At 37.5% G+C, this 27,913-nt stretch overlaps 2 protein-coding genes across 3 annotated transcripts; one reads left to right on the top strand and one right to left on the bottom strand.

The window, feature by feature from the left end:
- Positions 1–11,460: 11,460 nt before the first annotated feature.
- On the bottom strand, positions 11,461–13,792 carry Arr1 (arrestin 1). Its single transcript, XM_018552262.1, has 2 exons — positions 13,485–13,792; positions 11,461–12,486 (listed from the first exon to the last, which is right to left on the bottom strand). Exons 1-2 carry the CDS (start codon positions 13,790–13,792, stop codon positions 11,655–11,657), a joined length of 1,140 nt encoding a protein of 379 aa, XP_018407764.1. The 3' UTR covers positions 11,461–11,654.
- Positions 13,793–15,435: 1,643 nt separating this feature from the next.
- LOC108783614 (erythroid differentiation-related factor 1) lies at positions 15,436–20,041 on the top strand. Of its 2 annotated transcripts, none has more exons than XM_018552217.1 (9): positions 15,436–15,495; positions 15,879–16,917; positions 17,008–17,415; positions 17,488–18,273; positions 18,348–18,521; positions 18,611–18,981; positions 19,105–19,423; positions 19,511–19,799; positions 19,891–20,041. In XM_018552217.1, the coding sequence occupies exons 2-9, from the start codon at positions 15,879–15,881 to the stop codon at positions 20,024–20,026; spliced, it is 3,522 nt and encodes a 1,173-aa protein (XP_018407719.1). In that variant the 5' UTR covers positions 15,436–15,495; the 3' UTR covers positions 20,027–20,041. The 2 variants fall into 2 exon arrangements, with proteins under 2 accessions (XP_018407719.1, XP_018407718.1); XM_018552216.1 differs by having other exon boundaries at positions 15,448–15,631.
- Positions 20,042–27,913: the final 7,872 nt, after the last annotated feature.

The raw sequence follows: 27,913 nt of genomic DNA, 5'->3' as shown, positions 1-27,913 counted from the left end.
GTCGGACACGCTTTGGTATCACCTCTCAGAATATTTTTATCTCGCTCAATCCAGTAGAATTTATTAGCACACGCAAGTATTTGTTAGCAAGAAGCTATATAGCGTCCCGAGATGTTTATTATAGCACTATATTTCCGTCGCATTTGTCAGGTCGGAAATAGAACGGTGGAATCTATTTGTCGCTACGTTTAAGAAACATACACCTGTGCTGTGTGACAACAGTTTCCAAAATTGTAAAACTTTTTGTCGCTTTGAAAAACAACACGACATCATAAAAATTGCACAGTTATTCTTTATTCTTTATAATGCTTCTTTAATCGATCTATCAGAAAAACGAACATTTTCAACATAAACTTTCACGTGGCTCGTTTGCCTGATACAATTTAGCCGCTGAAAACTCGGCAGACGTGCTTCACTGGTAATTACGATGAGTTGCACCGCACTTAAAGCTGTTTCGTCAGACATTCTAAACGGGGCTCGCAAATAGCAGGCGGTATACTAATGCTTCCGCGGCAAATTGTATGGAAAAAAGACGTGCGGCTGAAGGTAGAAAAACTTATTGCAGCCTGCAACAACTCTATTAAATTTAACCCAATGTAAATCGCCCACTGTTTCTACTTAATTATATCGTTAATTTATATACAATAGTTATAGTTAACACTATACAGTGTCAAACTGACACGAATAAAAAATTTAACTATCGTAAAAATTTTTAGTATAAAATAACGATATGTTTAGTGGTGCCTTAAATTACGTTAAATTTGACGCTATAGATTTAACAGTGAACGACGTTAACAGTATAAATTCATCGAGCCTGGTTTGCAAAGTCACTGATTTTTTCGATTCTTATTTCGTTCCAAATCTAATGAAAATATTATTTATACTAGAAGAAATAAATAAATACTATCGTATTGGTATATTATGGGGAGGTTTGTGTCCGTTAAAGCTGATGGTGCTGATTGTCATATCAGCTTCTTCTTCTTTTAAAGATTTTTGTAAAGAAAAAGAAGTCAGTATGCCGATCGGTACCAATTGGCTTTTTTTTCTCTCTCTCTCTCTCTCTCTCTCTCTCTCTCTCTGTCGCAGTGCAGATAATCTTTTAAATTTACAAAAGAAGATAAGTCATGCATCTTAGCACACATGTAGCATACTTTCTGTTTAAAATACAAGACATATGAATTTCTTGCTTGCATTATCATTTCTCTTGTGGAATGCTAGATTTGGTTGAGCAGTGTTCGATAAGGTGTATCGCTTAATGGTAGCTTATCAATTACGTACGTTGATAGACACGCATCCTCGGATGATCACAATGCGCGTTATTATGCTCGCGGCTGCTATCGTATCATTTTCTGCCTTTTTTTCCTTACAACGTATTGCAAAAGACAAACGTGTGCTCCACTTTTCTATACGCGGAAAAAGCGATCAGCGAATCTCACGCGATATTTGAAATATCTGCAGTAAATCATTACGAACATTATAATTTCTTTTTACGTTGACAGTACGGACGAAGATGTTACATTTTTCTCACTTGACTCTAAAAAATCTAGACGGAATATATATAAATAATTAGTTGTGCAAATATATGTACATGTGCATATAAAAATACACAGATCTGTATATAAAGTACTAAATGTAAAATTATGAATATTACGATTAAATAATTTTCTTGTAAATATATCGTTGCAATATGCAGATTTACTTGAGTGGTTCTCGAAATGAGACGCAACTTTCAGCACACGAAAAGATAATCCTGCGGTGAGATATCACAACATCCGTGCCAGATATGTGTCAGCAGAATGACGGAAACGTGCTGCGACTTATCGAGAGAAGCCACGCCGTTTACATTCGCTCATAAAATATTCTCTCTCTTTCTCTCATTTCTTTCTCAATAAAGACTCATAATAGAAGGAGTTAAGAAGCTAATATCGTCCCGAGTGAGAGAATCCGAGTTAATTCTTTTCGCGATTCACATTCTTCTGGCTGCAACATTCGAGATGCATCGCAACACATCGTTTATTCTCATTAAGCCCTTCTATCAACTGGGGTCACGCGGGCGTCTTCGTCGTTTATTTTCACGCCGATGATTCACGGCGAGTTTGTTACTAGCGAAACACCGCGTTTCTTTTATGTAGCGAGACATCGCACGAGACAGGCCATATCCCGTACACTCGAATGCATCGATTCATGCCAGATCAGCATTGTATAGTAAAACAAAGAGAACATTGCCACGAAACTTTCCTTATCTTCTTGGCCGACTCTTAATGAAAAGTCGGAATTCTCATCCCAATAGATTCGAGTTCCAAGTCGAAAGTAACACAATCTCTACTTGACATTTGTACAATTTTTCCGTTAATTACTAATTCGGCGTGGTCGATTTTCTCTGAAAAGAAAGGTCGAAGAATTCTCTGTACGATAACAAGAAGTGGACAAGAATTTAATACAATAAAATGACACATAAGTGACACATTCGCATTCGCAGAAAATTACATCGAAAATATTGCATGCTACTTGAATAAAATCTTTGTTCGCTATCTTTTTCCTTGTTTTTACTTTTTATATTATAATAAGAATTTAACAAATTTCTAAAACTATTTAATTTGACAAATTAATTTACAAAACAACTTATTAGAATTATAGTCTCAAAGATTCATTAAATTTTTACAAAATTACACATCGTAAGATCTTATTACGTTTATCGAACATGTTATATACCTTACCGCACTTCATCAACAAAGCAATAGTGTGCAGTTTAATTAGCATCACAGTGCAATATCTCTCTCGCGTCTCTTATGTCTATTCGAAGGCCATTGTATGCAATAGAATGCAATGAGTATTGTCTACAATGAGGAAACATTTTTAGCGTATTGATAGCGCGAGCAGAGCGCAATGAAAACATTTGCAAAAAAACAATTCGCAAAATTAAAAATGCGAATACGAGAGACAGTATAAGTACGAATAAGGCGGAACGAACAAAAGTTTTGTTCGAAGAATATAAAATGTTTTTGATGTAATATTTTGCGAATACCAAGGTATCAGTTACGTGTCATTTTGCATGCGTCTTAGATTTCTATTCGCTTTTTGTTCTTTGCATCTTGTTATTAAATGACGAGGATATTTTGAATTTCTCGATCTTCCTTTCCCGAGAAAATCGACCGCACCAAATTAGCCGAGGAATCTGCGGTCGAAGGAACACGCGGGTTGCGTGACATCGCTCGGGTACGGCTGAGTGTATGCTGGTTCTTGATGCATACGCTCCGTATTTTGGTTGTCGATTGTGGGAACGGACGGTGGCAACGTTCACGCCTAAGTGCATCTATAATTGTGAAATTAACGCAGGCGTTTCACGCGTTAATTATCCGCGATCGCACGGATGTACGTTTCCTCCAACCGGATCGGGTTGGAAATTCGACGCTCGCTCTAGGTCGACGGCCCTTCCCGCGTCAGGTCCCGGGGACAAAAGGATCTCTGTGTTCGGGAATTCTTGCCCACCCTACCTCCCGTCCTTCGCTGCACCGCGTCGAACGCCAATGCCACGAGCTCTTTGACGTCTTCCCTGACGGGTTCCTCGGCGACTCACCGAGAAGAAAATGAAAGTGCATCCGCGCAAACACGCGCGTCCCTAGAAACGCGAAAGCGAGATTATTCGTCTTTCTTCTAATTACTGGGGAGTTTGTCGATTTGTCTCGAGCACGACGCCCGTCTGTTAATCTCGACGCGACTTTTGTCCTCGTCGAATGTGATTGAAAGTCAGCGAGAGTCGTCCTGCTCGTTTCTCGTGGAGAACGTGCCTGTTTGCAAACAGCCGTATTATTTGCGCTTATTCCTTAGAGAATCATTAACTGTTTGCATGAATACGGCTAAATTCGTGACTGTGAGTCGAGACGAAAAATAATAACAGAGAAGAAATTTGCGATCGATCGATCCATCGATCTCTTCAAAAAGAATAATAGGTCGATCCTAACAATAAACAAAATCATAAAACTCGTAATTTCTTCTCATAACACTTGTAAAAATTTATGATTGAAATTAACTTTATAAATAGCTCTTTGCTAGCCGTAAGATTTACAAGAAATCGTCTTAAGATAGACATAGAATTTATAACTCTAATCATAAAAGTTTCTACAAGTTTTACGAGAATAAATGATGAATCTTTATGATCACAGAAAAAATAGATTTTGGCTGGTTTTGCAAAGCTATAGCTTGCTGAGCAAGTTCAACATCTATATCTATCTAAAAATATTGAACGGTTCAACAAAGAAATTATATCTGCAAGCAATTAGCAATGTGTTAATTCAGCTAATTCTTCGTTACAATGAAAATTGCTAATGTAACAAATTTTCTTCATTACAGCAGCAAAAGTATGTACGTGCACTTCACCTTCAGCAGTATATTTTGTTAATAATTTTAATTTACATATTGGATTGATTTTTTCATAGAAAGTTATTTTTGTTGTATTAACAAATTTGTTGTACTCTATTTCGACAAATATGATTATTCAATTGCTAATTTTATTTGGCTCTACTTTTCCTACTTCAACATATAAAATACATTTGCTGAATCAGTGAAGTTTCAAGTTTGATCAAATCTTTTTCCGCATTTTGCTTAGAATTGACCCATATATATTTTCCCAAGCAGTCTCCCTTCCGCTGTTCGAACGAGAAGTCAGCGAACATCTGACTCTATCCGCGTTCGAAATTTAAGACGCAATCAAAACGTATCTCTTCCGGACGTGGCGCGCGACGTTACGCGTTGATCAGAACCCGGAAAGGATTAACCGTATATTCAGAAAGCGGCGAGAGCCGGCTTGCAGCGGAATGCAGTTCGCAGGATTCCAGCTGGCTGGCTTGGAAATAGCGACGCAGCGCGTCAAGGATTCCGTACGTACGTGGACCGCACTGTTTCCGATCGGTCACGTTCGGCGACGGCATGCCGGCGCGGGATCCTCGTAGGTATAGGTAAGCGAGACACGGGGACTCGCAAAAGAGAGAAGCGCACAAGGCGAACCCGCGAGTGCATATACATATATACGATAGGACAGGACCGGACGACCGATCGCTGTTGGCTTCACCGAGAACGGAGCGCACGTTTTCAGCACGCGCAGTAACCGTAAGCGAATTTCACCGCGAGGTAAAGGGTCGCCGGCAAGGTCGGCACACAATATATATATATAAGATGTGTATAAAATAAATATATAGAATACATATGAAATAACCCGTGTAAATATAATACTACTACACAGCGAGCGTCTAGAGATTTCTTCGATTTAATCCTTGAACACGTAAGAGGATTTTCTGAGACTTCGCGATACACTTAAGTTCTTTAAATATGTTCTTCGAATATAGAAACGTTTGATCGAATCTTTGTTCTATCTTTTGGATAGCTTTTATAGAGAAACTTTAATAAAAAGTTATCGATTATTTAAAATTACCGAAATAATCTTTCAGTTACCAAAGATTTTGTAAGATTCATTAGGAAGTAATGCAGCTAAGAATTAAAGCAGCATCTTATCAACAAGATGCAAAGTAGATGCGTGGCCGGTTCTTACACGCAAACGAGTTCGTTAAACAAAACGAAAAAGAAAGTGAGAACGCGGTGAATGAATTTTCTGTACACGTGAAATTTTTCGCGCACCGATTCTGCCTTTTAGAGATGTCTGGACGGCGGCGATCGACGCGAAAGATCCGGGCTTATTCGTGCCGAATCTCGTTGGAGAAAAGACGACAGTCTCGGGTGCAAGACGACAGAGCAGGTCGTTATTTGCGGCTGCCGGACGACCGTATGTAAATCACGTCCGCCGAGAAGAGACTTCGGGGGCGATCCCTGATCGCATCGCGACACGAGAGAAGCCGTACGTGAGTAACTAGGACGGCGATAAAGGTGACTCGCTTTCGACGAGGTCGCGCTCATATAACTCGCGGCTTCGTGCGAGTTTCCGATCGATCGACTGTCGGACGAAACGGAACGACATTAATTCCGAACGAACTCCTTCGTTACCGAATCTTCAGCAAGAAGGTGTGCACTCGTGGAAGGTGTTCTCTAAGTTCTTTGGAGTAAATCTCACTCCGTAAAATTTGGCGAGCGCATCTTCCCTCAGCGCGACTCCTCGGAAGTGCGATGTTTACTCAAAAATTTTAACTTAATCGTAACATACTTACATGAAAAAAAAAATGCAAAATACAGAGATATAAAAATATGAAAACAAGAGCGGATTCTGAATCGAGAAAACTATATGCTTTAGAGCCGCAATTCACGTGCGACAACCTCGATAATCGATGTTCCGCCCGGTGGATTCCGGGATTTAAATGACTCGAGGTGTGTCGGCAGGCGATATCTAATTTCTCAAGAAAGACAAGTTACACAGTGACTCGTGAAGACATATTTTATTCAGCGAAACGAGATAATTAACGGATCTATGGGACTGGAACGGAGGACGATGATGCTGTACAGCTCGACTGGTCGAACCGGAGTAATGCGCGAATATGATATGCATAGGCATGGAAAATGGTGTGAAAGGCATGGATAAAATGTAAGAGACATTCACCGAGGAAAAATTGGCGACTGCCACGCCATTCGTTACAAAAATCGATCAGTAGGTACTTCCGGCGATGTGTATGTATAATATATCGAGGCATTCCATTATTTGTAGCCCACTGCGATTAATTCCCTATTGATGTCCGTTATTTCCAGCCTGCGACTGATACCTTGATTGCAACGCATATAGAATGTATTTACAATACTCCGTGTACTATTTTAGTACACAGTTAGAAACTGAGATAATGATAGATATATCTTTTGTATTAAAAACTTTTAAAAGTATTTCTTTATGATACTCGCTCATTGCGTTTTAAAAATAAACGTTTGCATTTTTTTTGCGCAAAATTATTTAATCGATCTAAAGACTTTGTAGAAGTTTCTTGTTAACTTCAGAACGCTCTATCGATACGTCAATTTTACGTAGAAGTAAACAAAGTCGTCGAACGCTAATAGCTATGTCTTCAGTGGACATTAGGATGTCCACGATCCGTCATGTTAAAAGCTAGGACAATTGGAGATAAGATCTTATTTAAGGTCTTTTAAAAATTCTGTTTTTTCTTTATGTATAAATTTAGATTTTGGATCCCCTGGTGTATTATAACAGAGAACGTGAATAATAATTTCAATTCTTAAGTAGCAACTTTTTTTTTATTTCACTATACATTTTATTTCACTGTTATATAGATAGACACACAATTGAATTACATACTCCATATTATTTCAAGATTAAATTTAATATTATTTATAATAGAGAGAGAGAGAAAGAGGGAGGGAGAGAGACACAAAGTATTCTAATTTTTTCTTTTCTTTTAAGTTAATAAATAAGTTTATGTTTATACATAAATTTAGATTGTAAATATTTTGTTATTAAAAATCTGAAAAATGTCCGAAAAATTTGTGTTACGTTAATTAAGAAATTAAGACCTATTTTTGGTACGAAAATTTACATATTAAAGCAACAATGCATCAATTAATAATATATAAAAGAAGTTAATCTTGTAGTGCATTTTATATGTACAAAGAAACGTAGCTCAAAAGACAGTTTTATCTTTCGGCCAGGTATAAGAAACATATAATAGAATTCCTGAATTGTGTTTCTCCTCGAAATATATTTTCGTGTACAAGTATTCTCACTGTTATAGCGCCATAAACAACCATGTCGGGAAAGGAGAAAGAACATTTCCTCCAGAGAGTTTCTACCCGTAATATCCCGCGCATGCGACTAGTTTTTCATTTGCGCCACTATATTTACAAACAAGTGCCATATTAATCAGTCGACGCGAAATCCACTTCGATAGAATATATATTGTATATACGAGTTCACACTTTGTCCCACTAGTTTCTGTCACGCGTTAATCGTAATTCTTTCGTCGTTCAGGCAAATTTCTCGCAGAAATTCACTCACGAACAATTAGCCAGATTTTGCCTTCTTATTTAATTTGACAAATTTTAACTATCGTTAACGATAAAATCGAACGTCAATAATATCGTACCAATCTTCACTTTATCAAAGTAAATAATCTTAATGAAATTCGATATTAACACTTAATATAGTCAATTTGAACATTCATCTTCTGTGCATTTTTTTCTTTAAAATTCTAGGAATGCCTGGCTAAATAATGGTTCTCTTCTTTCCTTTTCTTTAACACAACTTTATAAATACTTTTTAAAGATGTTCAAATACATGTAAGAATCACACGTAATAATTTTATATTCGTAAAAGTGAAGAAAATTAACTCAGAACGACCTTTTGAATGCAGTAAAGAATCAGAAAATTATCATATATATTATGTATAAAAGAAAATTTATATAATATATATAATTCTCCTCATTTCATGCTCTCGTTTTAATATAATAATAACTATCATATTTTTATTTTATAGAGCATCTATAAATATTAAAATGTTATAATAATCGATATCGAATACCAATACAATAGACGTGTTTTAAAGAGAATGCAACACTACAAATAGAGCGTAGTGCATTATTACATAATTTAAAGTTGAAATTAAAAGAACTTCTGTTCTTGTTTTTAAATAACTCTGACAGAACTTGTTCAAGGTTAAAGAGTATCTTCGAACCTCTTCTAGTCGGTTAGCAACGTATCAGCTGCTCGATTCTCCCTTCATACAAACACTTAACCCTTTAACTCTTATATGGATGCGCGGATACATTACGAGCGCTGGTCTGTTAAGGCAACGCAGTTTTTTCGTTCACAGACTATATTTGTCCAAGTATTCGACATTTAAAGGGTAACGTAATTTTTATGGGAGAGATGAATCAAATTCACGCTTGAGCGCTAAGTTAAATGAAGGTCGGTCGGATCGTGTATGGGCGTGACGAATTTCCTCTCGAGAAGACCCTACGCGAACACATTACTCCGAAAATTTGACACCCTCGTCCTTGGATATATTGTTCGCCGGTTGGGTCAATATAGTACTCGTCGGACGCCACCGCGTCTCGCCCTCCCCCTCCCCCCCCCCCCACTTAGCAACACCTTGAAAGATATTCGAAGGAGAGTCTCGCGAATTCGTATTAATCGCGAGGGAAAGAAAGATCCCGAGGGGAAGACAAGGAAAGATCCGGCATGCGAGCGGTCGCTGGAAGGGCGAGGGCTCGTTGTTGTCGACAGCGGCGGCGGCGGCGGCGGCGGCGGCAGAGGCGGCGGTGGCGGCGGCGATGGCGGGGCACGAGGAAATCGATGCCGACGTCTGGGGCTACGAGAGGAGGTTTCCGCACGAGGGCTCGGCACAGAGACCTCCTCTCCTCGCGAGTCGCAGCAAGAAACGGAGCGGATAATCAAAGAACCTTGCGCGGCGACCTCGCCTTTTTTTTCCCCCATTTTTTAAAGGGGTCAGATAGACCTGTATACATGCAGGTGTACTTACACACTCGGCCTTCGGAGTAGCTCACAACAATCGCCGCCTCGTCGTCGTCGTCGTCGTCGTGGCGATCCTTCCTTGCGTATCGCCGCCGATCGAGTGCCGACTGAGTGGAGGTGCAGGCGCGTGCTACGGGGTGTGATAACGAGCAACGTTATCCGGATGACACCGGCGACTCTCTTTCCTCTCTGCGCGTATCCTATTCCCTACGGCACTCCGCGCGACACTACTCCGTGACAGACCGGGAGATTACTACCTCGTCTGAGTGGGTGTAGGAGAAGGGGGTTGCATCCGCGAAGAACGTACGAAGAAGGGAAGGTAAACCAGCCGAGCCACCACCTCGCTCTCTCGCTCCGTTCGCGCGGGTGTCTCGAGCCTGACTGACACTCGGCTCCTAGCTTGGGACCATGGTACCGGTCGACCGACCCCTTCGCTCTCACTCTTTCTTTCTCTTCCTCTTTCTCGCGCCTCTTTCCATCCTGGTCTAGCTACCGCCGTGCCATCGCCGCGTCCTTCTCGCATCGCGGTGTTATCCATGTCTGGCTGCCTGCTCCTCGTCGCTCCACCAACACTCGTGTCGCATGTATCGGGTGATTTTCCTTCGTCGACAACCACCCGTGCCCTTCGCCACGGATACTTTCTCAGCAGGAAGACGGAAATCCGAGTGACACCCCATATGTGGCGAATCGCATGCGAGCGATCTCTCGTTATTGTGGACTCAAAGTGTTCCGAAAGACTGGTATCCTGATGCACCCCGCCCGATCCTGAGGCGATGGGATTTAAAATCAGCGCAGACGGATTTTATTTTCTTTGGAAAGAGTAGGATCTATTTACAAAATCTTACAGTGCACTTTTCCTTGAATAAAATTTGTTATAATTGATTATTTCATTTTATTCTTTGTCTTAAAATATGTACACAATTGTAGCGCGCCATTGCAGCAGTTTTCCTGTAAAGGTTAATTAACGAATAAAAATAAAAGCATGGGAAGACTTGGTATTCTAAAGCTACGGTTGTTCACGAGATCGATTATACGCACACGCGACGAAAGTCGCGCCTAACTGATAAACAGACGTTTTTTATATGTTTTATTGATTTTGTAAAATATATACATTTCTGTAATAACTATTTTACGATATGCGCAATCGTATAATAATAAAATTTGGGGAACATTTTGAGGGAATTGAATTGACGCATTTTAATTACGAGTTTCAGAGAGATTGAAGAATTTAATTAAACGTACATATAGAGAGAGATGCAGTTAGATGCTTATTACAAATTCGCGCTTATATTAAAACAATCGATACACAATCAATAAATTATTTTCCGAAAATAATTAATGGGAGATCGATGTTTATATAAATTAACCATTCTCAACGTATTAATTATTGTTATATAAATTAATTAGCTAAATATATAAATAAATATTTCTTCAAAAGATATCAGTAGATTTAATTAATTCGATATTTTTTATATGATTCATATACAGAAACTGACTTGCGATTTATAATAAAAAGTACAGATTCAACTGGCAATATCATAGGCGAATTCTGAAAGATATCTAAAAACTAATACGTTAATTAACACGGAAATAGTCACTTACATGAAAAAAATGTAAATTATTGTAAAATATATGAATATTATATAACGTATGTTCTTTCTTTTTTAACAACTATTCTTGAACTTTTAAATATGCATTTCATTGAAAACTCACAATACAAAAGCATTATTTAAAATCTTTATTTTTAAAAATACCATCTTCACACAATAAGTTACTTAACATACTTATTTCGTTTAATATTTTTTTATTTTTTACTGTTTCTACTTACTCTTTTCAAATAATTATACAATAATTAAATCGATATCCATAATGTGTTTTGAAATATTAATAAAATACAAATCATAATGTAAAAAATTCGATATATACTATATATATAATGCTCTCAAATATAAATAAAAAACAGAAAAAATTGAAAAATTAATTATTATATACAAAATGTTGTTAATAATGTAAAATTGTTAATCAGTGATTTTAATTAAGGTGTAAAAATATCCCAGATAACCGTTTACGTAAAAAAAATCAAGTGACTACTCCGGATTAAGACGCCCTTTAGATGACTTTTAGACGTCAGTATTATCCTTGTGCCTGCTCGATATGCTAATTAGAATTAGAATTAGGCGCAAGAAGCGATCGAAGCGAGAGCTCGGGCGATGGTCCCACGGGATATTGAAACGTTATTTTAGAAGCCGACTTTCTCGTCGACCTTCTCGTGCGGGATGTCTTCAATCAGCACGCTGTCCGTCGGGACAAGTTTGACCCGATCGGATGGCTTGGGTCTCATCAAAATGAATGGCAGCTCAGCCGCCAACTCGCCGCCCAGAGCGCCCAGATAAAGCTTGACCTTGACGGCGTAGGATACAATGATGCCGAAAGTGTCGCGCACATCCGGCGAGGTAAGCAGAGTGCTGGACGCGAGGTCGCTCTCATCCCGCTTCATTATGCCGTCCAGGGCAATACCGCGACGATGCTTATTGTTCGCCAGGGAAGGCTTCAGATAGAGCACCTTTTGCAGAGTCGAACCGGGATTGATTGGGCAGCCGTCCTGTGTCTCAATCGCGTCTATCACTGTTCGAAATTGACCGTTCTGAAAGATCACCACGTCGATGCCTTGCTGCACCAGCGCCTTGATCTTCTTCACCATCTTATTGCTGTTGTTACGCACGCACACGTTGATGGTGATCGTTTCGCCGTAATTGTACAGCTGCTTATCCAGAGTAACCTCGAGCTCGAGCTCGCCTGGACTCAGCAGGAAGTCCTTGCGCACCACGGTGCACGGCTGATGACCCTGCTTCGTGGGTGCATACTGGATCTTGCGGATACCCATCAAGACGGTGCTACGCTTGTGGGTCACGTCGGTCTCCGTCTCGCCACAGTATACCTTTATGTAGTAACTTACGCCACATGGCTCGCCGGTCTCGTCGGGTCCAGGTTGAAGAGTCACGCTGGACGGCGCGCTCTGCGGGAATGTGAAGGTAAAGGGTATCGCGTTCGAACCCAGTTTCTTCAACAACCTGTTCCAGAAAGACATGTTCAGATTCTTACAATCTATCTACAGTTGACAAGTTAATCTCGCTTGTTGAAAGCGTTAAAAAGACAACTTCATCACTTATCAATATCTAGCAATCTTTAGAACAACGTAAAAAGAAAACAATAAAGAAATATAATAAATTAAAATCAATTTTGAAATATTGGATGTTTTTAAACATCATTAAATATTGATTAAAACCTTCAATTAATTTTTATTTAATTAATATTGCAGTAACATAATTATAACGTTATAGCAACGTACCCCAGATAGCCAAACCTACCAAAAGCACGCATTGCAAATTTATGCTACATATTATAATGGCAAAAATTGAACAGCAGTCGAACATGGTTTTTACCATTTCAGTATAGCGCTAACAGAAATACAGCAAAAATAAAGCAGACCTGCGTCATAATACACTAGCAAAAATTCTGTAAAAATTCATTAAACGTTACCGAAATAAAGCAAACAGAATACAATAAATCAATACTTGATATAAAACATGACGACATGTTAAATCAGCAAAATGTAGTTAAAAATCTGGTACACTTATTGTCATATTATGACAACAAAAAGGCGGCAAAAATACCGCACGACCTGACATAATTAAGTACTGACAGCAAAAACGCAGTAAAAATCGAGCACAGCCTGCCGTCACATTGTGATGTTTTTGCTGTCAGTACCTGATTATGTCAAGTCGTGCTGTATTTTTACCGCGTTTTCGCTGTCACGATGTGATAGCAAATAATGATTGATTTTTGTTGTGTTTCTATCGTTGTATTAAGTTGGCAGGATAAGCTATTAGAAACTAAGCTTATATAATGAGGAAGCAGCAGCTTTTGATATCTGATGTAATGTCATGATCAAGTTTGCTGGCATACTGCTAGCATTTTGCTATCTGGAGTGCTGTAGTACGGATTTACACTGCACTATATATTTCATGCCTATGAGTCTAAATATTATTAGATAATAAATATTTCTCACCTGTCTTGCAATTTGGTAGGATTAGACTCGGGCTTTTTAACTTGTGGGAAAATCTGCTCTGACGCCAGGAAAAGATCCTTTTGGAAATTGAGGCCCATCACCTCGTCCTGTTCGCGTCCGTAGCGAAAGCTGCACAATAGTTGGCACCATACTTTCCTGCTGCTATCGACATACTCCGGACTGACCAGGACTACACCATCAATTGATTCAGTACCCGACAGGTAGTCGATGAAGTCCCGTTTGCCCAAATAAACAGCGAGCTTGCCGTTGGGTGAACATTTTTTGTAGACCTTAAAATTCACCACCATGATAAAAATGTCTTTGTCTCTTCCGTTCAGAGATGAATAGATCACCGAGCAACAGTAGGGGACTTATATACTAGGTATATACGATGACGTATGATAGACTTTTAGGACTTCCTAAGGCGTTTAAGTGCGGATGAGATGTGCTCACACGACGGTTTTCTGCGTTTCTGAGACATTTGGGTGGATTATTTTATTGTGACCTTTGACAAAAAGAAAGATTTGATCGCAAAACGAATGTTATAAGGAGAGAGTGACAGAAACGTAAACGGAGTTTCTAGAAGACGAAAATTGAGAAATATAAAAAACGAAATGTAAAAAAAGAATAAACTCTTTTATGTTTTTCGTTATCTCAACAATTTTCGTTTTTAAAAAAAAAACGCTTTTGTCACTCTCTCTCCCCTTACATTCGACTTTACACTCTGATTTTTATTTTCGCTAGAGACGTTTTCGCTTATTCTTTTGCTGACAAATGAATTTAATTTTGAAACATTATCATGTTACAAAAGAGAAAGGGAAGATCGGAGACACAAAAAAAAAGTGATTTTATTAGCACGTATAAATGCATGTCTTGCATAATATTATTTAAGACTTCGATATCGTAACTTTGTGACTTTGACGGTTGATCTACGAGTTTCTTGGGCTTCGCTTCAACGTTGAAAGCTATCGATCTTAGGTATAGTTTACACATTGTTTTTCTCGAAACTTGTTTACCAAGAAATATATATTATATCTGCTTGATTGGAAGACACATTTTTCCTCTTGACTTTGTACTAAAAAATAAAGAAAATGTTATTGTTATTTACAAAAATTTTTTTCTTTCTATTAAAATAAATAATGTAGTACACACAGATATTTGAAGAAAATCTATAGGAAAACGAGAATTTTAATTTAATTTATTTATAAAAAAAATGAAATCTATACTAATCACACACATTGTAAAAATATAATATATCAGGAGACGCGCGGTAGTGTCTCCAACTATGTTTTATTCAGAACGCGTTTTTATTGATAAAAGCGCAATTTTATCTCTGAAATTCCGTAGTATGCGTAACGTAAACTATAGCATGTTAGAGCGCTAATATCGTTGTAAGCGCGTTCTGAATACGGGCCTATATGCGTATATAATAAAAAAATACGCATATAAACCAAAATTTCAATTTTATATTCATAAAAAATAATATGTTATATATGTCTGTTAAATTTAAAAAATATACATATATATAATTTAAATTTATTTTGATTAGAACTTATTAATAACTTTTTTTGCAATGTTTTTTTACACAACATAATACATGTGATTGATCGATTTTATTTTTTATGAATAAAATTGAAATTCTGTTTCTTAAATTTTCTATATATCATTCTATTTTTGTACATAAACATATAATTTAACACTATGTAGTCATCCGGATAACGCACTTCAATTTTTTGTTTAGTCTGTTAGACTGTTAGCAAATTAAATTGAAGACCGAAAATTTGTTATCCACCGGAAAATCTATGTGACTATATAGTTCAAATTGAACGTTTTGTACACATAGAGGCGCCACTAGACAGATTTCACAATTTTATAAAACAGATAAAACGTGGGCACTGGGCATGTCCACTGTGTCCACTCCACTACTCCAGTCCACTCGTGTCCCATCCATGTCTACTTGCAGTCTTCGCAAGGTTTTCAAGGCTTTTCTTTATCTGGTTTAAGCAGGCTTGTGAGTCAATGCCGACAGTGCCATGCTTTGCATAGCTTCACGCATCCATCTAGATATTTTCAGATACAGTAATATTTTACTATCATACAGTTGATTCAAAAGGATGTCGAAAAATACAGATACTAACATTGTTCCAGTAAGTTTATTACAAATGTGATCAACATTTTGATTTATTTTATTTGAAAAATAATATACTCTCTTCTGCAGAGAGGTTATATTAATATCATTATTATTACTATTGATATATGTATGTAAAGATGATCCTCTATGTTATATCATGTCTTCATATCTTTAATTCGATATTTAATTAATCAGATAAGTTGATAATATTTTTAGTAAATTTTATAAGGTACGGAATTAAGAACTAATTTTATATATTACAGATGAAGTCAATGGCTCTAGCTATACCGCCAGATTCTCCAAAGAAACCCGTGAAATCAACTGCAGTAGTGAAATATTCTGCAGTACAAACTCCAGTGACATATGCACAATTACAATGCAACACAGATTTGAACCTTCCACCCAGTAACTGGCTTAGTAGCTCGGCAGAAAGTTATGGTCTACAAAATGTTTGGTCTCAGAGTACCGGATTCTCTAGTTTTCGCATGGCACACATGTTTCCTGATTGCGTTGGTGAAGTGGATGTGGTGTCAGATGCTGAAAATATAAAGAAATTGCTTAAACTGCCTTACAATCATGATGTGATTTCAATGATGGTTCATCGTATTGAAAATACATTGTTGCTAGATGATTTTGACATACATAAATATCTACTGAGACAAGCGGAGAGCGATTGGGAATGGTTAAAAAAATTCTTCTACGAGCATATTTTTCAAAATCTTGGTGACAAAGAAAAACGTCTCTTTCATAAGGCATACAGTAGAAATAGTTTACAACAGAGGAATCTGGTATCAAAATTTCTATATCACTCTATAGTACTAGCGGATAAAGACAAAGGAAGCGAAAAACCTCAGTTACCTGTGAAAACATTAGAACCATGTTTACCTGAGCCTACACAAGAGGAGAAAGTACCTGATCCAAATTACAAACATAATTTTTCAAGAAACGTTGTATGGACGTTTGAAAACATACAGATGCTTGTGGGGACAGACATGCCGATATTTGGCGGTCAAACACATCCATGCATAAGTTTACGACTGAGAGATATGACAAAACCTATAAATGTCTTAACAGGAATAGACTATTGGTTGGACAATTTAATGTGTAATGTTCCAGAAGTAGTGATGTGTTATCATTTAAATGGTATCGTACAGAAATATGAACTGATAAAGACGGAAGACCTTCCAAATTTAGATAATTCAAAGTTTAGTCCTAAAGTAATTCGAGACGTTGCTCAGAATATTTTAAGTTTTCTAAAAAATAATGCGACAAAAGCTGGTCACACTTACTGGTTATTTAAGGGTAAATGTTAAACTTGAAATATAGAAAATATAAATTAAAATTTTTACATTAGCTAAATATTTCATTCACGTAATATTTTTTTTTTTTCAGGTAAGGATGATGATGTTGTGAAGTTATATGATTTAACATCATTGTGCAGTGATGTTTCAGAAGAGAAGGGACAAAATCCTTTTACTGTGCCTGTTGCAATGTTGTTATACAGAGTAGCTCGCAACATGAAATATTCTCCCGATTATCATCGCTATCAAGGCACGATTAGAATGCTGTTGAAAAATTGCGTTCAGTTGCTGCCTAAGGAGAAATATCCGCAAATCGTTACATCTGCACATTTTATGCTTTCGGATTTGTACATACCATCGGATACAGATCCAGCCAGTCCAGGGTTATCAGATCAAAGCGACGAAGAGGATGTTCATAGCGAGTGTGGTGCAAGTCAAGAAAATGAAAAGGAAGAGGAAGAAGAAACTTGCGCGATTAAATCTTTGACCTTAGCCAACAGTAAATAAGCTTGAATTCAATTCTATTATTTTAAATTTTTTATAAAGATTAACATTATAATCGTTCTTGCAGTGAAAGAGCAAGTGGAACGTGAGCAACCAAAGTATAAGGCACCTCCAATGTCAGGTACTGTAGAAGAGAGATGTCTGTCTGGATTGGAACATGTTACGCACGGACTCGATTGTCTTCAATATTTTCCAACTGATGACAGCAATGACGAGGAGAAAAAAAAAACTGAAGAACATGAGAAAGAGAAAAAGAAATACGAGGAGATGCATCCTAACGTAGCGAAACCTTTCCAAGCGATTCCTATGCCTTATACCCCATTAAATCAGAACGACAAGAGTACCACGTCCAAAACAAATTTGGAGAATCATAGTCCCGCCCATAAAAAGAAAAACAAACAGAAAAAGAAGAAAAGTGAAAAGAACATTACGAAGGAAGTAGCAAACGTGAATGCTCTGTTGTGTAAACCGAAGACAGAAACATTGCCAACATGGCAAGCGCCGAAAAAAAGCGATAACATTTGTTGGAGTGCTCATTTAGAAATATTATTATACGAGAAAGCGTCGTTAATATTGGCTGTGCTCGCCGAGAATGAATATGTAAATAAAAATTATGGTGCCTCCTTAAGATATATGTTGGAAGTATTGTATTGTCAAAAAATATTGGAAATCTTCTGCGGTGTAAGAAATGATAAATCGGTTAGTTATCTATTAGCTCGCGCGGGGGATTGTTGTTTTATGACGGTGCAGGACTGGTGCAACGTGGAGAAGCATAGGAAAGATTACAATACGAAGAACGAAATGGAAGAGAAAATAGTTGAAAAATTGTTCAGTATAGAGGATTTGGATATGAGTAAACATCGAAATATGTACTTAGAAATGAAAGTAATACATGAACAATCGTTACTATTGCGTATTTTATTACAGATGGTGCTGAATTATTACCGAAGGAATTAGAAAGTCTAGAATCTACATTGGTTTCGTCATACAAGTGTTACAAGAAAGCTCTGTCTCTGGAGCCGATGGACAAAAATAACTTGTTGAGACGACTAGGGAACATCCATAACGAGTTGGGTGCTCTTTACATGAATCAAGCGGGATGTATGTAAACTTCGTGTATTTCAATAGAAGATAATAAGTATTTTGTTTATTAATTGTTTATTAATCAAGACATTTATACATTTTTATAGCTCGATATCAGCAAGAAAATATGGATGAATCATCGAATTTGCCGGACGTAACTATACTTTTAACGCATTCGTTAACTCACTTGGAATCTGGGGTTAAAGCTTTCGAGACGGTTCACGACGAAGCAAATTTGGCGCTTTTGCACTCCAATACCGGTCGACTTATGCGACTCTGTGCACATATGCATGACAAACAAAACACGCAGGAGCGTCATTTTTATAACAAGGCACTCGTGAGCTATCAAAAGGCTTTGCAAGTCTTAGGTGACAGGAAAACAAATCCGGCAATATGGGACACGGTCATGTGGGATTTTTCGACAACGTTGTACACGAAAGCCTCGCTATTACAGGATTATCCTACTGCTAAATACAAAGTACAGTAGTTTAACTAATATGTAATCTTTACCGTTGCGTAAATAGATTTTTCACGTCAAAACTTCAATGATAAATTCACTAATAAATGCATTAACGAATTCTTTTTTAATTTTTTTTTGCAGGATGAAGTGGAATTGGAGAGAGAAGTAGTAGATACTCTTCAGAAGGCACTCAAATATTGTGATATAGATACACCGGGACCACGTCAGCCGATTTATCAATTCCGTGCTGCGACCATTCAACATCGATTGGCTTTGTTATACCATAGCGTGTACAGAGAAATTGAGTCGGATGCGGATAGTAGCAAGAAAAAGACGAGTTTACAGTTGTGCAAATTGTATTACGATAAAGCAGCGAAGCTATTGCTCTCGTTAGAGCAGAGTTCGGAATATTTGACGATTCAAATGGAAAGAGTCGCCCTGATGGAATACCAAGCGCGCAGTATGTCTTTCTTTTTAGGAAGTTATCCTTCTTCTCATTGTTTAAATTTTCTTTTGTCTTAACAGAATTTTACGTTTGATTTTTCAGATTGTACTACTTTTAATAGTAAGCTAAAAGCATACCAAAATGGTTTGGAATTAATATTACATTGTATACCTATGATGAAAATATTATGCGAGCGAGATAATGCAAAACAAAAAACAATCGAAAACAAAACAGAGGATGGTAAAGCTGAACAGGAAAAAGTGGCCGAAGAACAAAAATTAATGGATGATGAGGAAAATCTCATAGTTCTGTTGGAACAGAGATTACAATTTCTTTTACGATCGTTAACCAAGCTATTTCTTAGTAAAAGTCCTGTGCATAATAAAAAAGAGTACGTTATTATAAATTTATTATATAATATTTCAAAGATTGAAATTCATATTTTATTATTTTAATACATCTTGTTTTTAATGGAATTTCAGGCATGAGACACTTGCGAATCTGTATAAGCAGTGCTATATCCGAACATTACGACCAGACACAATGTCCGGATTTACTTTAATAAAACGTATGACACAGCTTTTACAAGAACTCGATCTTATGTTAAAGCAAACATAATCTTAAACTTAGATATACACGTATTCTAAGTCTCCGAGAAATCTGATAAAATTTCAAAATTTTATTATTGATAGAATTAGTAAAAGTAAAGAAGTCATGTTTTTCGATACTTATAATTTTAGACTACTACTGAGTGATAGATATATTTTTTATAGTTTATTTATGATCAATTAAAAAATTAATATACGGTAATTTTCTCAAACGTGATGAAAAGACTGACTTAGAAGCTCTGTGTGTGATAACACGGATAACTTCATATATGAAAAATAGTATGTCTAAGTATAGATAAATAAAAACTGTGTACAGAGTTAACGACATTGTACATAAGAGTTTTGAGAAAAGCAAACGTGTTTTTTTAAACTTTTAAAATTATACAATATGTATATAATATTATAAGAGAAATAAAAGAATAACACTTGTTGTTACATCAGATAGTGATGCAACTTTTGAATACTAATCGATCTTTTTCATCTTATCAGCTCTTAGAAAGCAGTTCTACCTTGTAAATCCAATCAACCTTTTATAAAATCCGTTTTCGCACGTATACAATCACGCGTCACCCTAAACCTTTAATGAATTCATATTAGATTTTTTCTTAATAGTCTCCCTCTTATAAAACCTAATTAACACCTAACTTTTTATGAAGGCCTTATCTGACGACGGGTTAAAAAGATATTAGCGTAACATTTTAGTTAAAATAAAGACATGTTCGAAAAAGTTGAAGTCTAAATCTATTGCCAAGGCCATCGAGACCTTCGTATGTATCCTTCCAATGCGTGTATTATGTGCCCTTGTGTCTCCTGTCTTCGAAAAGATGGATGGCGATATGAGAGTCTGAATGAGTCTCGGTATATAAGTTTCTGATATATATGAAACCGGGGTTGCACTCGACTCGGTCGAGCGAAAACTCGATAAAAAACTCATTTATTAAGGAATCCGAGATGAACCGTTGTTGCGTGGCCGAGAACCACCCGGTCGAAGTCGAAGATTAAAAGCAGCATGCCCTGAAGCGAATCATTGCTGTGAACTCGATTGTGAGTATATCGGAAACTCTTCACGTCAGCGAGAGCTTACTACAAGATTGCTTTCATTAAACATCGGATATATTGAAAAATCTGTCTAAAGAAACATATAGATACATATATTTACAGAGACTTTTCATGGTTTTGCATCATACGTGTATTTTTGCGTGTATACGTACATTATTTCTAATTTGAGAAATGCTTACTTTAAAATATTGTTTATGAAATATATTTATAAAATATGAAGCTGAATTATATAATGATAAAATAATTAATCGTATAAGGATGAATTTTATTAAGATGCTGACTTTATTATAGTAGTAATCTATTCTGCGTCGTTTTCCTTACCATTAAATTTTTTAATTTCGCAATGATGATGAATTTAATATCGTTTCATTAATTCATCAAGGTCGATTGATTGCGCATCTAAACAGATTCCTGCCAAGGACATCCGGTATATCCTACGAATGCACGTGCGGTATGCATATCCGAGTAATATACTGCGAATTGTTGCGGGTGGTAGGCAAAGGCAATTGCACCGGCGCTTCGCTTGATTAATTTTAACGAAGGTAGGAACCAATCCATCGCGTGGACGACAGCAGCGGCGTCGACCGGTCGAAGATCGATGAACTACGAGCGGGTGTCCGTCTGGCCCGCTGAGATATAACAATTCCTACTGTCAGTCGCATCCCTCACGCTCGAATAGATTCGACTCCGGAAGAGGAGAGGACGGTACCACCGGAGCGTATGTCAAAGACAAAACAAAAGGAACAGGCGGAAGAGGGTCGGTCGATCCGCTGTCTCCTTCCTGTTTTCATTCTCCGCCCGATCCTGATTTCGTACCCTCATGGAATCCCAGACCTTCTGCAGTGGCGGATTTGCCGATGTAACGACGATGTCCCTCAGACTACAAATAGGTCTCTAAATCTCTCTCTCTCTCTTCTCATTAAATAAAATCCAGAAACATTTTAAAAAGTCTATTATAAGTAATGAATATTGAATTATTCTGAAGTAACAAAATATTTTTGACGGTATAACCAATTTTACAAGTTTGAGTTAAATATATCTTTTGAAATATCATCAGGATGGGATTGTGAGATCGCGACAGTGTGATTTCAGTATTGATGTTACGCGACGTTGCGGTTAAATATCTGCCAAGCGAAGACGCGACCCACCTAAATCCACCATTTTTAATGGAACGTACTTGACAGGTGTCGCGAAAATGTGCGTTGCGAAAAGTTCGGATATATCGCGATTTATTAAAAGATAAACTATGATATATAACGATTCGATCGATCATTCGTTGACATAATTTTTTCACGATGAATGACGTTGGTCATCTTTTTGTAACTAAGAATTATGAAGTGTGGACATTAATTCTTGAATGTGTGCATGTGTACGAAATAGTAAAAAAATAGAAGACGTACAATATTTGATAATTGATTAATAATTAATATATTTGAAAATATCATGTACAAATAGAATGATAATTAAATTTTGAATTAATTATATAATTTTAAATAACGTTTATAAAAAAATAATATCAGAGCTTGTGTCAAATTATACATCATTTAAATTATTTTTAATCATTTCTATAGGTTGCTACTGTTCGTATTTAATATATTATTAATTTAATTAAAACAATGGAATTAAACGTTTTAACTTAAGAAAACGTATTAAATTTGACTTCCAGTTAGTTTATTATCTACAAAGTGCATATGGTAATATGGACATTATTTACTTTAAAACTACGTAATTATAAAAATGGATTGATTTACATTTTGATACACATGAAGATTTTAAAAATAATAAAATATTATTTAACTTAAAGGATTGAGTTATTATTGCTCCTTTGGTATCTAACAGTGTACTCGTATCTTTACCAACAAAGTTTGTAGAAGAAGATTTCAAAGAAATTAAATTTTGTATCTACAGATATATACATCCTCTCGTGAAATGACATTTTTATCGTACCTTGCATCATTTTGCACACCAACTGTTCTCGAAAGATCATTTGAGGGAATCCTTGTTTAGTCGCGATGAATGAAGTCGCGCTTTCAGTAAAAATATTTTTTTGTTTTATCTTTTCTTCAAAGATTTTCACGTGGGGTATCGTATTACCTCGGTTAGTCCGGGGATGGATCCTCCCCATTTGTCCCGCACGTCGCGTTCGTTATTTGTTCCATCTCCTGGGTCTGGCGAGGAAACCTCCCTTTTCGCCTTGCAGGAAGCCGTCGTCCGCAGCCGCCGCCGCAAATATTAATCCGCGAAGAAATTCGCTGCAGAGTGTGCCGACCCTGTCCTCTCTTCCTCATTCCTCCTCCCCACGCCTCCTTCATCCCTTCGCTCGCGTGCGCGTTTATCCTCCTACCCTCTCTGGATTGAACGCACGCAATTTATGGCCCTGGTACCTTATCTTCTGCACGCTTTCGGATAAAACGGTAGACACAGTGGCGTAAACAGATGAGGGTGCACTAGGAACGCTCAGCATTTAATCCTCTTATCCGATTTACTTTTATTTTTATGTTTTAAAACGCAATGGATGGCCAGCAACGTTCTTATAGATGCCACAATTTTCTTAGTTTTCCCCCTCTTTGATAATTAAGTATTTTATTTTATATAAAATTTGTAAAAAATTTAATTTAAAATTAAAACGCATTTAATTGAATTCAAATATTTCAAATGTATATAGAAAAAATGACAGCTGCAGAATTTTTTCAAATAAAAACAATATAAATTTTAATTAAAATTTTTAAAATACTATATTTAGACATATTGTGTTAATTGAGAATTCCAACGTGTGAACCCATTATTTCTCATAAATGCCCACTTGACGTCATTCGCGGCCAAAGTCCATGTCCAATAAAATTCTATGACATTCCTGGTGATGCCAAATGACATACTCCGAAGAAATGATGGAACAGGGTAGAAAGGCAGCGTGCGGAATTGCTGTGAATGAAACGTGGAATTTTGTGGGGAGTCTCGCATTCATAGCTCATTTCTTATCCGGCGTGATCGTTAGTGTCTTATCTACTCGTATCAATTAGGTTCTTCGATGGTGGTGCCCCTCTGACGGCGCATTCCTTTCATCGTCGCCTTTGCCCATTCCCCCGAGACCATTCCGCCGTTGCCCTTCGACCTTCGGCTCCTTGGTTATCGGTTCGCTTCCGGCCGATTGCTTTTTCTAAGAGAGAATATTTTCGGTGAGCCTCGAGTTTCAAGCTGCTGCGATTGGCACGCGATCACCCCCGCGTGGTCGCGTTTACGGCGATTCTCCTCAACGTAGGACACTTCTGACGATCATCTTCTCGTATCTGACTCGAAGTTCGAGGTTCGAGAAACCCTGAAATATGAAATTCAACGGGGCTTTTTTATAGATAGAACAAAGAATTTTATGTGGTAAAATGAAAGACATTTAAAGTATCTGCGATGGATATTAAATAATAAATAATATTAATAATACGATATTGAAGTTTATGTGTGTATTTCATGGACGTTAGGACTTTACGTTTGGTAGTCCATTCCCGATAATTGGTAGTCGAAATTATAGCCGGAAAAATCAAAAAAAGGATATATGCGTGTGAAGTTAGCCCCCCCCCATTTCTAAAACTCGGCTTTGCAGAACGCAAATGCAATAATGGCTGTAAGCATTCGTTTGGTGGTCGCTTACTGACGTTTGGTCATTTTTAGATTTGCAATAGTGGGGGGGCCAACTTCACATAGCCCACTTCCCCGACCATTTTTACCTGCCTCTCTCACAAATAATCATCGTCCTTAAACACGTGTCCTCGATGACGGAATACAAACGTAACATCGTCAACAATATTCCGCACATATCTTACGTTTGTTCGCCGCTAAGTTTGAAAAGTATCAAAATAGTACCTGGGGATGAATTATGGCCGCGACTAGACCGGATTATTCTATTACAGCCGGTCGGCGAAGACAAACGCGCTGTAAGGCGGCCAAGAGGTGCTTGTAATGTGCTGTAACATGCGGATTTTAAACGGCACGTTCACTCCATGAACACGTGCGGTTACGTCGACTTGGCGCGACATGGCCGGCAATCTCCTTGCAATTCCGGGGGTGCTGCATTCACCTACCCACCCACCTGCCGGTGCACACCGAGGTGCACACCATGAAATATTGGCTGGTGAACTGCGCTGGTAGGTCGCGCGAAAACGGCGAAGGAGAAAGGACAGGGCGGTCGACAGAGGAGGAAAAGGGAGGCGAAAGTTTCACGTGCGTGTTGGAAATTTGAATAAACATACCGTACGTGCCCGGTTTAAAAACGGCCTCGTTTCGCGAAAGAGGAACGAGGGACCAAATTATGCGCGCCCTGCCAAGCTCTTTCGCGAACGTCCGCGTCACTTAATATCTCCGTGATTCCGACATCGCGAGTATCCGCAAACGACCTCGTCGTGCGAAAGGTGAATTTAGATACGTATTCAAAAAAAGCAAGAAAATAAAACATAATGTCATATTGACTGAATCATAACGAAAAATGACGTAAATTCAATAATCGATCAATACGACCGACACATCAAAGTGCAGTAGCATTATTTTAACATTATGTTTATATTATGTTTATGTTATACGTTAATGATTATACGTTTGGTGAACACATGAAAAAATAAAATTTATATACCTCATAATCAGAAACCGGAAATAACTGTTCGGGATTTGTATTCCTCTATTAATGTTCAATTGGATGTGCGATGTATATATATCGTAATTCTTTCCCAAGCTTTAACATTAAACATTCTGACACAATCCTGCCTCGGGTGAAGTATGGTTTATTCGAAATTAGCTGAAAATTAAGCTCCAATTTAAATTGGATTATGGATAGCTCTCGATAGTTTTGTAAGAATGAGATTACTTCAGTCTCTAGAATGAAGATTGCATTCGTGCTGAAAATCGGATTAAAGTTATACGTTGGAAGGTACGAAGAGCGAGCAGTTGAGCGCAACAAGTAACCGGACGGTTATCGTCCGGGATTTTGTGTTACATCGTGAAAAAAAATGCCAGACGTATTTATCGTCCGGTGGAAATGCTTTTTGATTTATATGACATACGTCAAACGGGGCGCGAAATTTTCCAGTCTCGTTCTCCGTGCGCGTTTCACGAAGATTTACCCACTGCATGCCCCGACAGACGGGACGATAAGTTCTTTTACACCAGCTTCGTTTCTCAGACGTGACAATGACGAATAACGCCCGCGAAAATCGCGCCTTGCGAGATATTAAGTAAACGCGTGATGCAAGGCCCATTGTACGTCGCGCGGAAGTATCGCAAATAACACGTTTCTTACAGCCTTACATGAAATGACGTAGTTTATCATTAACAAACTTATTAGACTCACTTTATTATTAAAAGACATGTATCTTTCTCACTTAGACATTGAACAAAAAGACTATCATTAGCCGGCATTCATAATCGGTTGTTATTTTAAGATAATCTTAAGTATTGTCTTAAGATGATAATACAACTCTTTGATTGATGATATCTTAAAACTGTACTTAAGACAGTTTTTCAAATTTAAGCATCGACTATAAATATCGACCACAGAGCTGTATTATAGTATATTATAAGACATTATATTTGAAACGGTTTTAAAATAAGAATCATATGAATACCCGACTATTGTCTTACTGTATTTCATTATTTTTTTTGTGTTTCTTTGCTGAGTCTTCTAATATAAAACATTGCATAGCTATCGTTATATCCTGCAATGACATATCTTATGCGAACGTGCAATTGTTGCCGTCTCGCTCTACCTTATGCGAAATAAATTCTTACCGTGTCTACGATCGTAAAAATTTTGTGTACATTTTATTGCGTCGATACACCATAGCGCAAAACGTGGTTCGGGATAACCGAGAGGGATTAACGATTCAAGGGGAAAACAACGGATTATTACGCTTTGTGGATCATGTATAACACATTCGCCGACGATGCACTATATAGCGATATCCGATCTCTGTATACCTGTAGTATTATTAGAGAACTCTTATGCCGTAAACCGAGAAAAAACGTGATTCCCCTAGAATTTTCATCATTTCGACGCTGAAGTCTCTTGACCTGGAGACTTCAGAATAGCGATTACCGACGATTTTACTGCTCCGTTAGATAGCTGTGTGTATAAGAGAGAGAGTGAGAGAGAGGGAGAGCAGTTTTTCTAGGAGAGCGAAGGCTTTGTTTGCAACAAAAAGCACAGTCTCGCTCTTCGCGCGAAACATTCTCATCACATATTTACCGCTAAACGTAGCCGTGTCTATTTTGCATCGGACATTTGCATCGGGACGTACATGATGAATAAATAATAAGATCCAGGATTAGAGGCATTCTCGTGTCAATGAGAAAGTGAAAGAAATAAAAAAGAAGAGGGAGAAATTGCGAGTCATCGGAAAGCAACGTAATTAGATAATCATGCATTTGCGATAAAAACTTACGCGTTTCTCTTACCTTTTGTGATCTTCGCGTGACTGGATATGTACGATATACAGGATAGTAGAAGATAGTTCGAAAAGTCCTCCTGATAAAAAAAACATATGATTATTGGTAAATTTTATTTTTCGACACACACAGTCCCCTTTCAGCTCAATACACTTACTTCAATTATATATATATATATATATTCTCATTTTTTTATACCGTATAATGCGATTTCTCTAAACCTTCAAAGTAAGCGTAGATTTATCAATTACCTCAGTATTTAAGTAAAATTTTTGCCATTTCTTCATGATTGGAAAGAGGAAATAATCGCTGGGGGCGAAATATGGTGCTTGCGGAACCAATTCGAAGCGCAATTCACGCAATTTGCGTGACTGCAATTGAAGAGTATGAGAGGATGCATTGTCATGATGGA

Source organism: Cyphomyrmex costatus, unplaced genomic scaffold (assembly GCF_001594065.2).
Source record: "Cyphomyrmex costatus isolate MS0001 unplaced genomic scaffold, Ccosl1.0 scaffold157, whole genome shotgun sequence".
NCBI lineage: Eukaryota > Metazoa > Arthropoda > Insecta > Hymenoptera > Formicidae > Cyphomyrmex > Cyphomyrmex costatus.
The sequence above is the reverse complement of the archived record's forward strand: the minus strand, read 5'-3'. Positions and strand labels throughout refer to the sequence as shown.

Bases quoted from the DNA above. Each gene is read 5' to 3' on its own strand.
- Arr1 (XM_018552262.1), bottom strand. From the start codon at position 13,792: ATGGTGGTGAATTTTAAGGTCTACAAAAAATGTTCACCCAACGGCAAG. The intron at 12,487-13,484 runs GTGAGAAATATT...TTTCTGGAACAG, and splicing joins CCTACCAAATTGCAAGACAG to GTTGTTGAAGAAACTGGGTT.
- LOC108783614 (XM_018552216.1), top strand. From the start codon at position 15,599: ATGTCGAAAAATACAGATACTAACATTGTTCCA. The intron at 17,416-17,487 runs GTAAATAAGCTT...TCGTTCTTGCAG, and splicing joins ATCTTTGACCTTAGCCAACA to TGAAAGAGCAAGTGGAACGT. The intron at 18,982-19,104 runs GTACAGTAGTTT...TTTTTTTTGCAG, and splicing joins ATCCTACTGCTAAATACAAA to GATGAAGTGGAATTGGAGAG.